The following is a 21,521-nucleotide window of genomic DNA, read 5'->3' as shown; positions in this document are numbered from 1 at the left end:
GACAGCATACTCAATGTTTGCCTTTCTTAAACACAGTTTTAGTCTTAATGTAATGCACAATCTTACTAAACAATTTTAGGCAAAAATTATCTAAGAGTATGTTGCCTCTCCCATTTTCACAAAGCTAGGCAATCTTTTACCCAGATCACGTTCAAAACTTAATTGGATTTAAGTAGGAGTTAGCCATAGCTCACCAACCACTTCATCACATTATCAGATTGCATTTAAATTGTTTTTAGGTAATTTAAGGAACAGATTATTTGCAGGGACTCTGGAAATAACAACACTTTCCCACAACAACAATCAAATCCCCCTGGTCATCTGTTTTTAAAAGTCAAATCCTTTTCACCCACCCTGTGAAATTTTTAAAAGTCAGATTCGCTGTCAAAGACTCCACAACGCTACATAATTCGGCTTGACATCCAAGCCAGGAATGAGAATAGAATGCTAATCTCTCCACCTCTAGCTCTTTTCAGTTGATACACATGAATTTCAGATACCAAAAATAGTTTCATAGTCTCCCTCCTCTGGTCCTTTAAAATATTATTTAGCAATCTTGGGGTAGAGTCTTTTGGGTTTTCTATGTATAGTATCACGTCATCTGCGAAAAGGAAGAGTTTGACTGCTTCTTTGCCAGTTTGAATGTCTTTTATTTCTTTTTGTTGCCTGATTGCTGAGGCTAGGACTTCTAGTACTATGTTGAATAGCAGTGGTGAGAGTGGACATTCCTGTCTTGTTCCTGATCTTAGGGGAAAGGCTCCCAGTGTTTCCCCATTGAGAATGATATTTGCTGTGGGCTTTTCGTAGATGGCTTTTAAGATGTTGAGGAATGTTCCCTATATCCCTACACTCTGAAGAGTTTTGATCAGGAATGGATGCTGTATTTTGTCAAATGCTTTCTATGCATCTTTTGAGAGGATCATATGGTTCTTGGTTTTTTTCCTGCTGATATGATCAATCACATTGATTGCTTTACGAGTGTTGAACCAGCCTTGCATCCCAGGGATAAATCCCACTTGGTCATGGTAAATAATCTTCTTAATGTATTGTTGGATCCTATTGGCTAGTATCTTGTTGAGAATTTTTGCATCCATGTTCATCAGGGATATTGGTCTGTAATTCTCCTTTTTGGTGGAGCCTTTGTCTGGTTTTGGAATTAAGGTGATGCTGGCCTCATAGAATGAGTTTGGAAGTACTCCATCTCTTTCTATCTTTCCGAACAGCTTTAGTAGAATAGGTACGGTTTCTTCTTTAAACATTTGATAGAATTCCCCAGGGAAGCCATCTGGCCCTGGACTTTTGTGTCTTGGGAGGTTTTTGATGACTGCTTCAATTTCCTCCGTGGTTATTGGCCTGTTCAGAGAATCCTAACTTTGGGAAATGAACAATGGGCTGATCCTGGGACTGTCACTTAGGTGCTAGAGCTCTAAGGCAAGTTACTATACACTCTCTGAATCCTGGAGCTTCCCTTTTGAAAAATAAACATAATGACTCAGTACTACTGTGTTGCCACCTGGTTGTCATGTTCTTTCTCGTTTTGCTTTTTGGCCTGGTATGACATCACAACATACTCTTTTTATCTTCTCATTCAAGTTGTGAGTTATTTCCTGAATTGGCCACCTCATCTGGCCAACCATTCATATTTAGATAAACCAAACCCTATCGGTATATTATGAAATCAGCACATTCATCCCCTCCAAAGTTATAAGCTGTTAAGGGAGATATTACAAAATAATGTGAAAAAATTCAGACACTACACTAGCCAACAGAGTAAATGATGCTCCCAGCAAACTACCAGCGCCATCTCATGGGGCTGGCTTTGCCTTTGGTTGCTCCTCTGCCCTTGTGCTTTTCTCTGGGAGCATATGACCTGTGTATACCAAGTGGTGTCAGAGGAAACAGAATGGAATGAGACTAAGGCATAATGTTCTGTTTCGGCTGTACAATGGTAGGCTTCAGTCCTTACCTTTGGCAAAATAAAACTTAAGCCAAGTTTTTTTCCTACCCATAAAATTTAATCAATGCCTACATATGGTATATGAATGAAAAGAAAAGATTCTATACTCACTTTCAGAAAGAATCTAAATGAGCTAGATTGCAACCATTTTAAACCTGCTGAAGTCCAGCATCTCCATTACTTCATCTATTTTTTACCCTGGTTATCAGTATATTCTTCCTACATCAAACAGACATACTTCAGGTCTTATGGTTCTTAACATCTCTGTAATTTTTGACGGTTGGTTATTGATTGCTGCCTTGTGAAATTTTCTTCTTCTTCAGTGAGCAATCTTGGGGTAGAGTCTTTTGGGTTTTCCAAATTTACTTTTAATCCTCAAATCATTCCTATCTCTATGCAGCCACATCCTCTACCTAGCCTGTTGCACCTCTATCTACAGATTCAACCACTAGCAATACACAGATTCATTAATTCATCAAATATTGTTTCAGTGCCTGTATATATTTGATGTCCTATGATTGACACAGAAAGAAGTACTGAAAGAAATGGGCATAGTCCTTGAAACTAGAGAACACACACACACACTAAGTTGTGGTAAATACCAGAAATAAGTGCATATGGCATCATGTCAAAAATAATCAGACTGCAACGAAATGGAGAGCTAGCTTACACTGATTAGAAAATCTAATGGAGAAAACTTGGTTGAGGGAAGGCCTAGGATATCATACATTAAAAATTATGAGCCATTATACAAGTTTCAAAACTTTCACATATATAAAATTTTTTTTTCACATATATAAAATTATATAAAGCATGTTCTCTTACCATAGGGTAATTCAGCTACGAATCAATATCAATCAGTAATGGAAAATAGTCATATATTATTGACATCAAATACTGAGTTGTCAACTACTAAATAGTCCATTAGTCAGAGAAGAAACCAAAATGGAAATCACAAAATATTTTGAATTGAATGACACTGGAAAGATAGCATTGAAATTTGTGGTATACAGCTAAAGCTAGGCTTACAGGGAAATATACAGTATAGTCATTATTTGAGGAGGACACATAGATAGATATAAAAATTAATATAAATAATAATTACATTTCTCTATGTCAGAACAAAACTTAGGAAATAAAACTTTAAAAATAACACCATTTGTGGGGTGCCTAGGTGGCTCAGTTGGTTTAGTGTCTGACTCTTGGTTTCAGCTCAGGTCACGACCTCACAGGTCCTTGAATTAAATCCCCCATCAGCTTCTGGCTCAGCAGAAAGTCTGCTTAAAGATTCTCCCCATTCCCTCCCCCAACTCATGTACTCTCTCTCTCTTAAAAATAAATAAATAAATAAATAAATAAATATTTAAAAAATACCATTTGTAATAGCATCAAAAAAATATAAAATTCTAAAGAGCACATCTGGCAAAGCATATGCAAAACTCCTTACACCAGGAAAATGTAAAACTTTATTGGGAAAAATTAAAGAATATCTGAGTAAAAAAAGGAAAAATTTTACATTCATGGATTGAAAGTCTTTCCAAATTTCTCAATATTATCCCAATAAAAACCTAAGTAGCATTTTTGTGGAAATTGTCAAGCTGATCCCAAAATTAACATAGATATACAAAGGGCCAAAATTTGCCAGGAACAAAGTATGGAAAAACTTAACATACCAGGAATTGTTAAAAAACTACGGTAACTAATGGGGTATGTATTGGTGCAAAAAAAGACAAAAAAGCCAATGGAACTAAGATCATCCAGAACTAGAATTACATAGGAATGTGCCCTTGATTTTGACAAAATTTTTACTATAGAGCAGTGATGAAAAAAGCAATATTTTCTATAAATGGTGCTTGGTAAATTAACTAACAAACTAGATAAATAAATAACAAAAAATACATTTCCTATTTGACAACATACACAAATACCAACCTCAAATGGCTAAAAAATAAGAATGCCAGAGTGAAAATAAATATGACTTTGCATCATGGGATGATTCATTAACCAGAAAAAAAGATCTAACACAAAAAATTTAAATAAAAAATATATAAATAATATAAATTATATTATTTTATAATTATTATTGATTATTGATAATTATTAATAATTTATTATTAAATTATTTTATTAAATAAATATAAATAAATTAGACTGCATTAATATTCATAACTTTTTATCAAAAGAACACAGAAAGTTAGAAAGCAAATGGAAGATTATACTTGCAAGACACATAACTGACAATGGGGCTCATAATAAAGAAATAATAAAGACCCTTCATTAACTAAAAAAGCAATTCTTTAAGGGGGCAAAAATTTTGAAGCAGCACTTCATAAAAGAAGAGAGCCAAATGACCCAAAAACATTTAAAAGTTACTCAGCTCTGATACTGATTAAGGAAATGCAAACTAAAACTTACAGGATATCACTGTATAACCACCAGCAGGGTTTAAATCTAAAAAGCACACACCAAGCAATATTAGAATGGCAAGGTTATCGAACAGCTGGAAGCTCATCCACTGTTAACGAAAGTATAAATGTAAATGGGTATAATCACATTAAAATCTGTTTGACATATTGCACTAACCTTGAACATGATACAATAATCCCACTTCTAGATTTGTAGCAAACAGAAATAGATTTATATGATGTGGAAATTATGTACAATAATGTTCATAACAGCATCCTATATAACAGCTCCAGACTAGAAAAATGCTTAATGTTTATCGGCAGTTGAAAGGTTAAATAAATTGTGGTAGACTATGTAAAGTCACCATATAATGGAATACTTTATAGAAATAAAGTTGATGAACCATAGCTAGCACACAAATTGGATAAATCTAACAAGGGAAAAAATTGAGCAAAAAAATTCACACAGAAAGATGCATAGTAGATGATCACATTTGTATAAAGTTTTTAAAATGTATAGTATTTGAAGTTAAAATAGTTGTTACAGGGGCACCTGAGTGGCTCAGTAGTTGAGCATCTGCCCTTAGCTCAGGATGTGATCCCAGGGTCCTGGGATTGAGTCCTCCATCAGGCTCCCCGCAGGGAACCTGCTTCTCCCTCTGCCTATGTCTCTGCCTCTCTCTGTGTTTCTCATGAATAAATAAATAAAATCTTTTAAAAAATAGTGGTTACCTTTAGGGAGGGGAGTAAGGTTATGGGAGGATGAGAAGAGCATCTAATAGGCCACTAGAATTTTAATTTCTTGACCTGTGTAGAGTTCACTTTGAAGTAATTTACTGAGTTATGATCTTTTGGTACATGTACTTGTGTGTCTATTTTTTTATACTTCAATAACAAAAATGTCTAGCCTAGAAAATCCAATGTTATCATGTCTTTCCACAACATAAAATCTTTCAATGACTCCCCACATCTTCAGGATGAAACCAAGAATTCATGAGGCACTTCAAATTGTCTTAGTCTCATTTCCTCTCCTTGCCGTATAGACACCATCTCTTCTAACCACACAAAACTGCTTGCAGTTCCAGGAATACTCTCTTTTGTGACTTTGCTTCTGAGGTGAGATCTAGAATATATAAAATGGTCTTTCCTTGCCCATTTAACCAACACCACTTCCCTATTAAGTGCTACCTCCTCCAGAAAGCTGCACATGAACCTCGTGCCTCAAGTACATTTCCCTCCTTTGTATTCTCTTAGGACACTTTGTCATGCCTCAGTAAGAGCTCTTGCAACTATTGTGATTAGCAGCCTTCGTGTCTATCTCTTCCTGGAAATTATGGGTCTTATTCCATTCTAGGTTCCTGGTGCCAAGCACAATTCTTGGCATATACTAAGTGTTTGATAAATATTGTTGAATTAAATTGTTTGCTTGTCAATTGGTTGAAAAACACAAATAGTGTCAGTAGTAAAAAAGAAGAGTCAGCTTGTTTATACATATTCATCAATTGTGCCATGCTTGGAGAGAATGGTCTGGAAAGGGTAAGATAACGAAAAATCATAATGGAAGCAGACATCAAATTTACACTATATGATCATATGATCACTGAAAGGGCAATTTTTTCTAGTTCACTCAGATCATTTTCTGGTCACTCTTTCCCTGGCTAGGTCTAATTGGTTTATAATGAAATAAACATTTTTTTTTTCTGTTCGGCATTACAGAATATTTTATGTATTCACCATTGGCAATATGGAATTTACATATCTGGAAGGTCAATTACTACTACATCTTTTCTGAACATTTTGAGAAATCAAATCACAAGTCAAAGTGAATCAAATCTGCAGATTCCTTATCGAGGTCCTAATTTCTTAATAATTTTGGTCAGGGCATTTTTCACATGGTTATCTATATATACATAATAAGTATTAAAGACTAGTTTAAAAAACTCTGATGTTCTATCTCTGTCAAAGTAAAGTTTCGAAAGTGTTCATTCCATATTTATAGAAAGGCAGATTAAGAAGAAAAACTGGAAACAAACCCTCTGCCCATAAACCTATGGGAACAACAATGCGATGGATTTTTCTGAGCCTATCAGAGAGCAAGGATCCCCAACAGTTAGTTATCTCTGAGGCCCATCAGAACCATCTTTGACGAAAACATTTTCACAGAAGTCAAATATCTTTAAATTTGTTTTCACGCAAAGCCAAACACATAAAACCTTTCTCTCTAAATTCAAAATGCACTCTATTCTCTTTTGCAGCAGCATTCTGCAGCAGGTAAATAGATAAGGCATCTTAAGAAAACTGGTTTCTTGTCCTTTCAGCATTGTTTTTCCTCTCCAATATGTTAGCCAGACTCTTTGATTTTATGTAGAGAGAGCTCATACAAAAAGGGAAAGGTCTGTAGAAAGGTTATAAGACTATCTCCCAGGATTTAATGGCTGTCAGGCATGGAAGGGAAAGTAGCAGAGCCTCAGGATTCCACAAATGTGAATCTAAATATTGCTAGAGACACACAAGCAGAGATTTACTTCTCATGTCTCCTATTGTACTTCTTCCTACAGACTGGTTTCTGCTGCACACCATGCCAGGTGATAGAAAATATCTCTCTAAGCTTCTGAGATTATTACAGATACCATTACACAAAGAGGCTGACTCTGTTTCCTTCCCTCCTCTGTATATGTATTTGCGTGTGTGGTGATTCATAAAATATATACAATATGTATATAATATATATGTATATATACATACACATATATTCCATGTTTACATGTAAAGATATACTTATAATGTGATTAAATTTAAATTTAAATAATTTCAAATTTATAGTTGGATTTTAAATTTATTACATAATCTAAATAATTCTATTTATATTATTTATATATATTTAACTGTATGCGTCATTTGTTATCTTTATCTGTAATGCTTATCAAGGCACATCTCTAATGGTATACAGAGGATTGATTTCAACTCAAAAAGTATGTTTGATATATGTATATATATGTTTGTTATATATATATATGTCTATATATCAACTCAAAAGTATGCACACATGCATATAATATATATATCACAGACACACTCATACACACCTACTATGAGAAAGGAAAGCTAACTTGCCTTGCTCATGTCAAATGTACAATTTTGGACCAACCACCAATTAGATGACTAGTATGACTCAGTAAAATATAGCTTTTGTGGGCCTCTTCCACCTTTGTGATTCAACAGCATGTCAAGTTACCTAAAAGCCAAAATGAAAAGTTTAAACAAAATGGCAATAAATGCCTATTCTTTTAAGTCAAGGATAAAAGCTTTGCTAATAAAAAAAGAACTCTACTTACTTAGCAGTGTTAGGACTGACATTCAACAAAGATTAATCACTCAAAAGAATCGTTCATTATTTATAACACTATACTTATTCATCCTAAATATAGGACATTCTTTGTCTTCTCTCATCTTACAGATGAAGCCTACATTTTAAGAACTATGTTTCACCTCACTGATATCATATCCAGCTTAATTCAAGGCAATTGTAGTTTTTTCAGGAACAAGACACTCAATTTCTGCAATATCGAGAAATTTCAATAATTCAGAAGTCAGTTTCACAGATTTTTGTAAAATATTTATCTAATTACAGAAAACTATATTAAAATTCTTATGTTCTTTCGAGGATAGTGAGAAAACTGAAAACAGGAGCAGAAGCAGGAGTCCAGACAAATGTATAACTGCAGTAGAAAAAGTAGATATTAATCCCAATAACTTGAAATTCAACAGTGAATTAGCCAAAACTATTAGAAAAATTCATTCTATAATTTCAACCTACAAATTGACAAATCTGTTACTTAAGTATCTAATAAATTTCACATCATTTATATCAAAATCAAGCATAAGTTTGAGCTCATGAATGGGATAAATTGAATACAGTAGAAGGTTATTAAAGAAGGATATTTGGAATACAATGAGAGAACTTTAAAAGATGTCATAAAGAGGCTAGTATTTTTAACAACATCTATTGAATTTATTAATAGACAGAGTGAAAGAGTCCACATAACACAAATTGGTTTACTTTGGGAAACTGAAGTTTGGAGTTTATATTACAGCAAGCAATTTTACATATTGGACCTGTTGAAAGTCCCAAGGATCTAGCAGTTTCTCAGTTTATGTTACCTTTTTTAAGAAAATAAATAATTTTGCAGCATTCTCTTCTTCTTTTATATATGTATATAATAAAAATATATGTACATAATACTTTTTAATTTATGAGGAATACATATGAATACATAATAAACAATTATTATATATATAATTCACACATATTTAACTTGATAGATCATTTGATATCACTACCTATAATGCTTATGGAGACACATCTCTTCTGATATAAAAGGGGACTTAGTGCATCTAAAAGTATTTAAATAACAGAAAATGATACATTACCATTATTTTTTCACATATTTATGAAGTTTAAGATATTTTTAGAAACACAGATGGATGGGTGGATAGAAGGATGAACGATCATAGGTTTTGTGTGGTTTAAAGGTGATTTGTCTTAGCTTAAGAGAAGAAGAAAAATCACTACAGATAGAGATATTTTTGTGTTAAAAAAATGGGAATAATTACATGAAGAATTTCATGTAGAACTAGATAATAGGTATTTAACACATAACTTCCCATATATAAAACAGGGCTAATTAAGCAATGTTTTTCACATAGCGACAACCCTCACCTCCTTGATAATTTTTAAAATCTGTTTTCTATTTCTTTAATTCCATATATGAGTGAGGAAATAAATTAAACATTGTATTTAATTTTAACTAATTTTAACAAGCCACACATAGTTATTTAAATACTTACAGTACTGGACAGTGCAGGATCAGATTATCTCTAGTCTACCTTCAGACAACCCATGTAAGCGTCAGAAATATTCTGTCTAGAAAGGCACTATATATTGTATACAAATATGTCCAGGCCTGGCTTCTTGCTCACTCTCCAACATTAGATTTCTTCATTTATCTGTTATTTTCTTCTCTTGACATTATTCCTTAATGCAAAACAATGAATTATGCATATACATTTATAGCTGTTTAAACGAAAAGATAAGTGATTTAAAACATGTGAGCATGCTTCCTGAAATGGTGTCTAATATTTACATTTAAAGAACAAGCTAAGAGTTGCTATTTGCAAAGATTTCCCAGGATGTTAACATTAACTATTTAAGGTAGGCTCTGCATAGTATTTTATTTTATTTTTTTAAAGATTTAATTTATTTATTAATGAGAGACACAGAGACAGAGACAGACATATAGGCAGAGGGAGAAGAAGGCTCCCGCAGGGAGCCCAATATGGGACTTGATCCTAGAACCCAGATCATGACCTGAACCAAAGATAAGCACTCAACCACTGAGCCACCCAGGTGCCCCTGCACAGCATTTTATGAAAAGTGACTTATTTACTCTTTGCAACAAAGAGAAAATGGTCTTAGTAAAAAACAAACAAACTAGAAACAAAAAACAAAAAGCAGGTTTCAAGTCTGCATCCCATGTTCTCACATGTCAAAAATAAACAATTCCCATATGGAATTAAAAAGCATCTCACACAAAGTCAATATCCCCACCTGACCACTGTGATACCATGGGGTAGAACCAGCCTTCATGACTCCTCCACTCCCATGCTGCTTCAAAAACTGCTTCAGGGAGCTGTTTCACACAAAGCACACATATGGGCCCTGCTTGGCCCCAAGAGGCTGAGGTACAATGGCTGCAGACACAGATGCTAGAGAGGAGAAAAACATCACCATTTAATTCTCTGCTCTCTCATCACTTCTCGGCCTTTTGGCTAAGATCAAGTGTAATTCTCTGCTCTTGAGTCTGTCTGCCTTTCTGCCATGGCATCTTCTTACTTTCAGCCCTGCCCACTCTTACCCAGGCCATGGACTCACAAGGAAGCTGTCTAGGGTAGGACAGAACTGAAGTGCTCAAATGACGTATGGGCGCGGTGAATCTTATGGACAGTTGTGCCTTCCTCAGTCCATCTGGAATTTGGTATTTGGCAGGCAAGGAGTAGCATTATCATTAACCCTACTGGCTATGGAATCAGACAAGTTGCCTCTGGTGGGTGAGTTATTTAAACTTTGTGTGTCCAAATTACCCCATCTGTAAAATAACAATAGTGATAGCTGCCTTGGGGCATGGTTATTAGGAAAAACTAAATAATATACATGAATTTGTTCCCTGGTTCTTCAAATGGCAGCAACTACAATTTTTAAAAGGAAAAAATTAATAACTAAAGGGGTAATTGACTGTAATTGAATAACTGATCTTAAGAAGTGCTTATGATCCAGCTTTACTTTCTTACTCTACCCCTTGTTTGATTCTGCTCCCCGTTGATACTGTGAGCCATTTTTAAACACAAATTACTTTTACCTGTACTTTCTGTCTCCCTGACTGATTCCTAACTGAAGGAACACTCCAATCCTAATATCGCCACAATTGTACTTTTTTTTTCTCTTCAAATGTAACACCATTTCCAGGATTTCCTTTATTCATGAAATACTGGCATTCATTCACCATTAAAGTAATCTTTCACTCTTTCCTTTCACAAAATTAGTGTCCAAGTCACATAAATTCCATAATATTGACATGTCTTAAATAAAATTTCTTCTTTCTCCCATAGCTACTACGTTACTAGAGACTCTTAATATCCCATGCTAAAGTCATTCTTACGGTTGTCTAGTGGCCCATCTGCCTCCATTTATGACCCCCTCTGAAGCACTCAAGTGTCTTTCATATAATGCAATCTGATCATGTCACTCTCTTGCTTGGAGGCCTGCAGTGATTTCAATTGTTTATATTATAAAACCCAAATTTCTCATCATAGTACACAAAACTACTTATTTATGGCCCTGTCTTTCTTTCTGGACTCATCTCTTACTGTATTCTACTTTCTAGTTTTACAAAACTACCTAGAGACTCTCCAACGTTGTTCCACGTTGTATCCATTTTGGATATTATATTAGTAACAAAAATCTACCCAAAGCATCTAGAGCCCAAAATGGCAAGGGGTACGTGTGACAAACGATGAATAGCTCATAGATTCTGATGGGGTTAAAAGTACAACTTAGGCCATAGGGAGTGAAATTCTGAATTAGAAAGTCTCTATTAAGTTGTTATTTATTGCATGGCATTTAGTCTATGTGTCCCTAAGTCTGCACCATTCTTTACATGTTCTTGACATGGTTTCCTTACTCAGCTCATCTTATACATGGAATACCTTGTCCATAGTTCAGATGCCTCCTAGCTCCAGAGCCCATCATCAACTGATGATTCTGTTCTGTATCACTGAGTTAAAAACCTAGCTGAACTCATCACTACTTAGGGAAAATCTTAGATTGCTAATCAGACCATATGTTGGTTTCTTAAGTTTGTATGTCCTCTACTCACAAACCAGTGTCTTTCTCTCTGGAAAAAAAAATAAGAAAGGAAATATTGAGCATTATTTCTGTGTATTCCATTATACATGGAATACCTTGTCCATAGTTCAGATGCCTCCTAGCTCCAGAGCCCATCATCAACTGATGATTCTGCTCTGTATCACTGAGTTAAAAACCTAGCTGAACTCATCACTACTTAGGCAAAATCTTAAGATTGATAATCAGACCATATGTTGGTTTCTTAAGTTTGTATGTCCTCTACTCACAAACCAGTGTCTTTCTCTCTGGAAAAAAAAATAAGAAAGGAAATATTGAGCATTATTTCTGTGCAGATTCATAGAGACAGGAGAAGCAGGCTCCATGCAAGGAGCTCTAGCAGTTTAAGCTATAAGCATCAGATGGGTGTGGAAAGTTCATTGGTTAACCTACATAAAGCCTTTGTGTTTCCACCTGCAATACACTTTTATCCCTCTTGTCTGCTGGTGATATCTATCTACTTTTCAAAATGTTATAGCCTTCAAGAGGACAGGGATTATGCTTTGCTTCTTGTTTTATCTCCAGCCCGGAAAATATTAGACAACCTATAAATAGCTATTGAATTAATGAATACATATATTGTTGTCATTTCCCTTAAAATCTTTCCTATCGTTTGCCAAAACGTTTGCCTCCCTTTTACCCTATTATTGTACCCTCTATGCTACCTTTATTTGAAACTACAAATAATGATGTCTTTATTTGATTCCATCACTTTACTGGACTGCAAGATCCTTGAGGAAACATCATGATTTATTAATTCTGACAGTATTTCTAACCTATTGCAGTTTCTGAGAACTGCCTGTTGAACGAATGAAACGATGAGCAACTACAACAAGCCCTTTATACTCCAATGTCTTTTTTGATTGATTTGTCCTTTAGGACAGCATTGCTTTATGTAAGGTTATATGGTTCTGTAGGAAGCAGAAATAAGTAAACATGCACAAAACTTGTCATTGGCAGAACATTCCTCACAACCACAAGCAAAAACATTTCAGCCTATTGCTGCTCCTAGTTTGGTTGGACATCCACTAAAGAAAGTTGTCTTGATCATACCCACTCTTTGAAACCCACTCAGGAGAGTTTGCTAAAGGTCCTGATACAAAACTTTAACTGAGTTGCCCCCAGGACGCAATTATAAAAGTCTGGCCCTATGGGATATATTAATTGGCTCTGTTTTAATATCCTTTTATCAAGGCATACACAATTCTTTTGTCGGAGATCATCTAAAGAGTGTATCATATGCCAAAAATAATCAGATGTATTGTTCTTCCATTTCCTTAATGAACTCCACCATACTTTGTCTTTTCCAGTAAATTGCAAGTGACTCACGATTTGGAAATTAATTCTAAAAGAAAGCAACTTTCCAAGCAAGGAAATGGTAAGTATTAACTTGAGTGTAGGACCATATGTCAGAGTTAATGCCCATCAGGGATCTCTTCCCTAATGATTTCTTTCTGCAGCTAATGAAAAGCAGAGTTTTTGAACTTTGAATAGTGGCCAATTCTTTGTATATTTACCAACTTGTTTTCAAAGCTAATTAGTGCTTTACAAGCTATAAATATTTGTATCTTTTAAAATAATATATCTCTATAGAATAAAATAGAAGGTGAAATTCTCTAAATTCCTATTCTCTGGAAGTAACACTAATGAACACTACAATTTTTTGCACAATTTGTTTTTAATATCATTTAGGGTTGTCAAACATCTTTAGATTTGCTTGATGTTATTAAGGTTGCCTCAAAGTTTTAAACAAATTGATTGAATAAACTGAAAGCAGTATTTTTCAAAAGTATCAAATACTTATCTTTAATTTGTCTGCATTGACGCAGGGTCATCTTAAATGTCCAATATAGACAAGAGTTCTCTTACAATAACCTTGAATAATTACAATGACTGCCCTCTAATTTGTATGTATTTTGTCTTTTCTGCTCTCCTATGACAGTGAAGTGGCTAATTGCTCTTTGAAATAGCCAATTAAATCCACAGTTAATTAACTGCATTAATTATAAGACTTCTTGTACAATAGAAAGTTTCAGGTATTACAAATGAAATTTGCTTCATTTCTTAAAGTATGCAGGTACATTATATTCAGTAAATATGCACTATTGCTTATGGTAAATCCATTCTTTTATTACCAACTTGGGGCCATGGAAGAGACACAGAAATTATTTGGGAACAATTTACTTTAACTTTCCATTGTAACAATAGCCAAATTCATCACATTCTTGTTTTGAAAATGGTATAAACCTACAAGCTACAGTATAAAACTCAAGGTGAAAGCAACGAATAATCAGAACCAGCAGTAAAAGCAGAATTTAACTGCTCCTTTTTGTCTCAAGAGAATGCTAGAGGCAATCAGTGTGTTGTAGCAAGGCCCATCACTGCCCCCAACAGCCTCCTCCCTTCTACAGGTAAAAGGCCAATTCCAAAGCTAGGATCTGAGTCTGAAAGACTCAGATTTCCATTACTAACTTTGTAATCATTGGCACAGCCTTATCTCGGGCTCTAATTGGTTGAGGTTTGCATGAAAGAGGAGAACTTCAAGAGATACAATTAAAGTCATAGAAAACAGAGTCATCAGAAGAGAAGGAGACAATTTGTCTCACCTTTCTGGGCAGAATATTAATCTCAATAAGTAGGCAGATCTGTTTCTGACTAAAAGGATAGAGGTGTAAAAGGCAGTAATAGAACAGGAAAGAAGAATGGGAATGGGGGAATCTAAAGATAAAATTGTGCTATAGTTAAATATCTTTAGAGAAAAGATTGCCTTCTCAGAACACTTAGCACTGAAATACTCATTATTTTACTGAACTTAGTGAAAAGTATTTAAAAAAAAAATTGGGAGAAAATGGTAAATCACTTGAACCTTATTTTAGTTTATGTATAGTTTTCAGAAAGATATGGTTTATATTTCATGTCATTTGAATGGCATGAGATTATTAATAAATGGCACATAAAAATTAGCCAAATATGATGAATTGAAGTTTATTAAATTATAAGATACCATCCTTTGCCCAAATTATTAACTTAAAAACTTTTTTTTTAGCACTAGCATAGGGATAATCCTTGAAATGATTTTTTAAAGGATTTTATTTATTTATTCATGAAACATACAGAGAGAGGCAGGGAGAAAGGCAGAGACAGGAGAAGCAGGCTCCATGCAAGGAGCTCAATATGGGACTGGATTACGGGACTCCAGGATCACGCCCTGAGCAGAAGGCAGACTCTCAACCACTGAGACACCCAGGCATCCCTCCTTGAAAGGATTTAACTGAATTAATGTATAGATTGAAGGTGTTACAATCATAGGATAATTTTAGAGTATTAAAAACAGGAAATGGGGCACTGGCTGGCTCCATCAGTGGAGAGTACAACTTTTTATCTTGAGGTTGTAAGTTCGAGCCCCACATTGGGTATAGAGTTTACTTAAAAACAAAATATTTTTAAAAATGTAAAAAAAAAAAAAAAACCAAAAAAAAACCCAGGAAGATATATAAATGGTCAGAAGCACATGGCTAAATACTCTACATTATTCAGCAAGTAAAAACCACAGTGAAATACACTGCTCTTACACTAGAAGCACTATATAAAAAATTTTAAGACAATGGAAATTAACAAATATTGGTGAGGATGTGTAAAGTTAAAATTGTCACACACAACTAGTGGGAATACAAAATGGTTTGGTCTGTGTGAAAAAGTTTGATTGTTTTTCAATAAATTAAACAAACAAGTATCATATGACCCAGCAATTACATGCTTGGGTATATACCCAAAAGAACTGACAACAAGTGTTAAAACAAATATCTGTCCACAAACACTTACAATAGGACTATTCATAAAAATCAGAAAGTGGAAACAACCAAAATGTCTATCAACTGATGCACAGATAAACAAAAGATAGTATATACAATGGAATATATACAATGGAATATTGTATATACAATATACAATGGAATATTATTCAACTATGAGAAGAATGAAGTACTGATATATGCTACGAAATGGAGGAACCTTGAAAACATTGTGCCAAGTGAAACAAGCCAGACATAAAAGGTCACATATTTCATGATTCCATATATATGAGACATCCAGAATGGATGAATTCATAGAGATAAAAAAAAATCAGGCTAGTGGTTGCCAAGGCCACTAATAGAGGGAAAATAGGAAGTGACTGTATAATGGGTCAAGGATTTCCCTCTGGGGTGGTGAAAATGTTCTGGAACTACATAGAATTAATAGTTTTACAGCAATGTAAATTTACTATATGTCAGTGAATTGCATATTTTAAAATTGTTAAAATGGTATATTTTATATTATATGAACTTTATCAGAATTTTTTAAGTATTAGAAAAAGAAATAGAATGGAGGAAAACAGGCATCCTCAAATGAGAGAGAGTAAGTATGTATCTCCAAAAACCAAATCCCATTTTATTTTTTTTACCCTTTACACTCCATAGAACTTGCTAAAAACATTTCACCTTGGAAGTTTACTGATGCTTCTCTTAATGAAGTTCCTTTAATGTCACACTTCCCATAGTGCCCTTTTAACCTCCAAATCCAGGGCTAGAATCAGCAAAAGTCATGTTAATTTTGTGGTGCTTGACCAAGTACATTCTTTACCATATTTTTCATTGACATGTGTTATAAAAGAGGCAGGTTTCAAATACTTATTTTCATTTTAATTTATCCATTTAGAAAAAAATAAGTGCTTTGGATTAATGAAAATTACCCTCTCTTTGAACTACTTTAAACAGAGGATTAAAAATTATGGTTCCCACATTTATCCACTTATCCATGAATTCATTTATCCATGAATCTTACTTATTCTTTATTAGAAGCTAAATGTTACAAGTAAGCTTGTTAGTTATAGTTTTGTGCCATAGGCAATTATCTCATGCATGACATTTAACATAAGTGTTAGCCCCTGAGATGTTCAGTCACCAAAACAAAGAAACAGATATGTACATCACACTCATTGTAAAATTGCTACCCAACTTAAGCTGCCCATGATGCCTGTACATAAGGCTTCAGGAAATTATTGTTAGCCTGAGGACCACAATCACTAGGGAGGCATACAATCACTAGGATCCATACCAATTACGAACCTCTCACCATCTGGATGCTAATATAAATTTCCCTACAGTAAGTTAAACTTTAACCAGTCTTACAACTTCGGTCAAAAGAAAAAAGGAAAAAGGAAAAAAGGTGTTTCAGCTGCTGCATAAAAAAAAATACCATCTAGCTTTCCAAAACATGCAGTTTAGATGGTTAAGATTACACAGGGGGCAGACCAGGTGGCTCAGCGGTTTAGCGCCGCCTTCAGTCCAGGAGACCAGGGACCAAGTCCCACAGTGGGCTCCCTGCATGGAGCCTGCTTCTCCCTCTGCCTGTCTCTCTCTCTCTCTCTCTCTCTCTGTGTGTGTGTGTGTGTGTATGTCTCATGAATAAGTAAATAAAATCTTTATTTTTTTAAGAATAAATAAAATCTTTAAAAAAAAGATTACATAGGAAAGAAAGATATTTAAATATGACTTCTAAGTGAATGAAATAGGCTATGCTGAAAACTGAAGAGTCAAACTCCATAGTACAAAAACTACAGTATGGGGATGCCTGGGTGGCTCAGTGGTTGAGTGTCTGCCTTCGGCTCAGGGTGTGATTCCAGGGTCCTGGGATTGAGTCTCACATCAGCTCCCTGTAGGGAATCTGCTTCTCCCTCTGCCTATATCTGCTCTCTCTCTCTCTCTGTCTCTCATGAATAAATAAATAAATAAATAAATAAATAAATAAATAAATAAACAAACAAACAAACAAACAAACAAAATCTTTTAAAAACCTACAGTGTGGAAGATGAGTTAAGTATGATTGAGAAGGATTTGAGAAAGTGAGATGAGACTTTGGCTTCAAGGTATGAATAAGAGCAAATAAGAAGAGAGGAAAAAGGATACCTTGTCAGTCAAGTCAGGCACCAAAACAAAACAAAAGAAAACCCAGGAGTCAAAATCAAAATACTGTGTGAAATAATACTAGTCAAGTTTGACAGAAATCAGGTGGTCATATTGGATATAGTAACCAATAATAAAGTGAGAAAAGCAAAAAGCAAGATGGAGCCAGGATCATTAGATGCCCAGGGAAAGTTTGAATAGATGCACAGGAAAGTGAGTTCACTTGGTATAATGGATTAAAAAAAGAAGAGCAATGGGCTTATATTATAGTGTTCAAAGTTCAAAAAATAACAAGTGCCAAAATTTCAACTTTAGCTTTATATAGCTAGTTAAATATTTTGTTCTCCTTGTCATAAAAGTTAACTTTGATGTGAGTCACATTCAAAATTTAGACATATGGACAACCCAACTTTTCAACTATTATTTTTCTTATATACACAGAAACACAAGGAAACAAAAAATAGGTAAATAAAATCCCCAAATTAGATATTTAATGGTGTCACAGTACACAAAGCAATGGCTTAGACATATTTTCAATCACCCTTTGTGAAACTACAGTAATGATTTTATTGAGATTCTGTGTGTGTATGTGTATATGTGTATGCGTGTGTTATCTGAAGGGAACAGCCTGAGTTCTATGAGATATGTTTCTTTGCAATAAATAGCATCTTATTAGAAAAAATTTTCTCTGTTCCTGTGCCTAGTGAAAAGGGAAAGGAAATTTCTAAGGAAATCCCTTAGCTTTGATAAGTAAATTAAAGCACCTAATGCTATGGAGACCAAGATAATGCTTGGGGTGAATTAATGGCTAAGAAAACCCAGTTGACAACTTTCATGTTGGTAATAAGATTTAATTTAAAGCTTATAATGGAACAAAGTTGTTTTGTGCAAAATTCCCCTCAGAAATAGATTGTTTTTCTGCAAAATAATTAGTTCACACTTGTCCTTTCTCCAGATCAAGACACACTGGAATTAAAATATCAAAAGTTAAAGATATAGAGAGAATACTAAAATCCAGCAAAAAAAAAAAAAAAAAAAAAAAAAAAAGGTTACATATAAGGGAATCCTCCTAAGACAACTAAGCTGATCTTTCAGCAGGAACTTTACGGGCCAGAAGGGAGTGGCATGATCTATTCAAAGTTCTAAAAGGAAAAAACTTCCAACCAAGAATACGCTACCTGGCAAGGTTAACATTCAGAAGTAAGATATAGATAAAGGATTTTCCAGACAGCAAAAACTAAAGGAATTTTCACCACCTCTAAACTGGCTTACAAGAATGATAAAGGAACTTCCTCAAGCTGAAAAGAAAAGGCACTAGTCACAAGGACATACAGAAAAATAAAAATAAAAAAAATAATAAAAAAAAAGAAAAAGAAAAATCTCACTACTAAATGGAAACATATCATACAGGTAGTAGATTAACCACTTATAAAGCCAATATGAAGGTTAAAAGATAAAAGTTGGAAAAATAACTATAACTACAATGATTAGTTAAGAGACTAAAATAAAAAATACAAAATAAAAAGATGTAAAATATGGCATCAAAAACAACACATGGTGGTAGGAAGAATAAAAATGTAGTTTTAGAATGCACACAAGCTTAAGATGCTATCAACTTAAAATGGATTGTTTTACATATGATGCTACATGGGAACTTCTTGGCAACCACGCAGTAGAAAGCTATAGTAGATACATAAAAGAAAATGACAATGGAAACTAAACATAACACACACACACACACACACACACACACACACACACAAAAGAAGAAAGAAAGAAAAGAAAAGGAAGGAAGGAAGGAAAAAGAAAAGAAGAAAAAGCCTTACCAAAACACAAGGGAAGAGTAAGGATAGAAAAAAGAAACAGAAACTACAAAAACAGCCAAAAAAAAAAAATAAGATAAAAGTCAACAAAATTGCAGTAAGGACATACCTATCCATGATTACTTTAAATGTATATAGACTAAAATGTCTAATTAAAAGGCAGAGTGGTTGTAAGGATAAATAAATAAGACCTATCTATATGTTGCCTATAAGAAACTCACTCCAGATCTAAGGAAACACAGAGAGTGAATGGATAGAAAAAGACATTCCACGCACATGGAAGGAAAAAAAAGGCTGATGTAGCTATGCTTATATCAGACAATATAGAATTTAAAATACAAATTGCAATAAAAGACAAAGAAGGGCATTACATCATGATAAAGGGGTCAATACAAAAGAGGATATAATATTTATAAATATTTCTGCAACTTTCTTATTATTTAATCCTCATAAACGAATACAGGGACACTTATTCCAGATACTACAATTTCAAAAATGTACTATCAAGTCACAAAAGTGAGCTCCCTGGGATGTTACTTAGAAATCATGTGGTACACATGCAAAGATATAAATTACTTTTTTGATTTATAATATGTTCAATAATGAGCATGTGTTACTTTTAGGGTAGAAACAGAAATAAATACCATTATTGATATGACAAAATAATTTTATCACAATTCAAAAACACAGTAGGATTTAGATAAATTCAGTTACTCTATAATAAGTCAAAGAAATACAAGGTTGATGTGAAGATAGTAAACATTTAAAAAAGAAAACTCTAGGGATGTTTTAAATCTTAATTATGATGTTATCAGAAAAAATATGATGTAGGAAATCTGACTTTTGCACACATTCCTAACTATCCCTTACATTCACTTTCCCAAACAGTTCTTTTTCTTCTTTTTTCACAGCCAGTGTCATGGAGTGTGAGATTATCTCTCTCTTTAAGAGTTCAGCACCCTGCTCACTTAGCAGCCTTCAGGATTTGCATAGGTCAAATTATGTCAAGCCAGAACCTAATGTCATAGCTGGCAAAACATATACCATACCAGCAGTTAATGGCCTTTTATAGAAGATAGACACAGAACATAAAGGAAGAGAATATTCAGAAAGAATACCAATTGCAGTGCTTTATTGAAATAGTAATCCCTATTACATTTGTATATGTTGACCAACACATGACAAATGCTCAAAGGATACAATACACATCCTTTTTAGTTTGATCATTGCGATGGAAGTTTTGTATTATTGATGTTATTCAACATCTGGATACAACGCATGCACCTTGAGGTCAGGGAATTTGTCTCACTTATTCTCCAGTATAAGCCTAACACTTAGAAAGGGGCCTAGTGCTTGCACAATTAATATTAGCTGAATGAATGGTTACATAAATCTTTGCTAAATTTAACAAAACTAAAGAATCATATTTCTGGGGCACATGGGTGGCTCTGCTGGTTGAGCATATGGCACTTGATTTTGCCTCAGGTCATGTCCTCAGGGTCCTGAAATTGAGTCCTGATCTGTGCTCAGCAGGGAGTCCACTTGAATTATCTCTTTCCCTTTTCTCCTCCCCACCACTCTCTCTCTAATAAATAAATAAATCTAAAATAAAAATCATATTTCTTCTGCTTGGGAATATATCCCAATTTGCTATGTTCCGCTAACACTGCAATTTATCTCCGAGTCTCCATTGGCTAAATTACATCAAAGAAAAGTTATTAGATTGGTAGCAAAGATAGTAACTAAGAATAAAGAAAAAATAATAATTTGGACAGTCAAAAATCACACTGGACGTTTTCTTAAAACAGCAAGGGAGACTTCACTCATCAACTGCGACAGAGATCAAGACTTTGCAAGGAGGTAGAGACAAAGAACTTAACTCCATTGAAACAGAAGCCTTTGTTTTTAAACATCAGGGAGAGCTATGAGCTAATA

General features: G+C 34.2%; 1 protein-coding gene and 1 long non-coding RNA gene across 16 annotated transcripts in view; one reads left to right on the top strand and one right to left on the bottom strand.

The window, feature by feature from the left end:
* LOC144321967 (uncharacterized) overlaps positions 1 to 21,521 on the bottom strand; it is a 381,290-nt gene that overhangs the window by 222,674 nt on the left and 137,095 nt on the right. For 6 of the 15 annotated variants that reach the window (XR_013387509.1, XM_077911343.1, XM_077911334.1 and 3 more), the window contains exon 3: positions 9,971 to 10,128. The exons of the other annotated variants lie outside the window; for them this stretch is intronic. Coding sequence is in view for 5 of the 6 variants with exons in the window: in XM_077911334.1 (XP_077767460.1) it covers positions 9,971 to 10,009 (39 nt within the window). In the remaining variant the exon portion in view is untranslated. The remainder of the gene's footprint in view (positions 1 to 9,970; positions 10,129 to 21,521) is intronic. 15 annotated transcript variants of the gene reach the window in all.
* LOC144321968 (uncharacterized) overlaps positions 1 to 21,521 on the top strand; it is a 61,120-nt gene that overhangs the window by 6,854 nt on the left and 32,745 nt on the right. Inside the window, exon 2 of the long non-coding RNA XR_013387514.1 lies at positions 13,132 to 13,199. This is a non-coding gene — a long non-coding RNA (uncharacterized LOC144321968). The remainder of the gene's footprint in view (positions 1 to 13,131; positions 13,200 to 21,521) is intronic.

This window comes from Canis aureus, chromosome 10 (assembly GCF_053574225.1).
Source record: "Canis aureus isolate CA01 chromosome 10, VMU_Caureus_v.1.0, whole genome shotgun sequence".
Lineage (NCBI taxonomy): Eukaryota > Metazoa > Chordata > Mammalia > Carnivora > Canidae > Canis > Canis aureus.
This window is presented reverse-complemented; position numbering and strand designations above follow the sequence as displayed.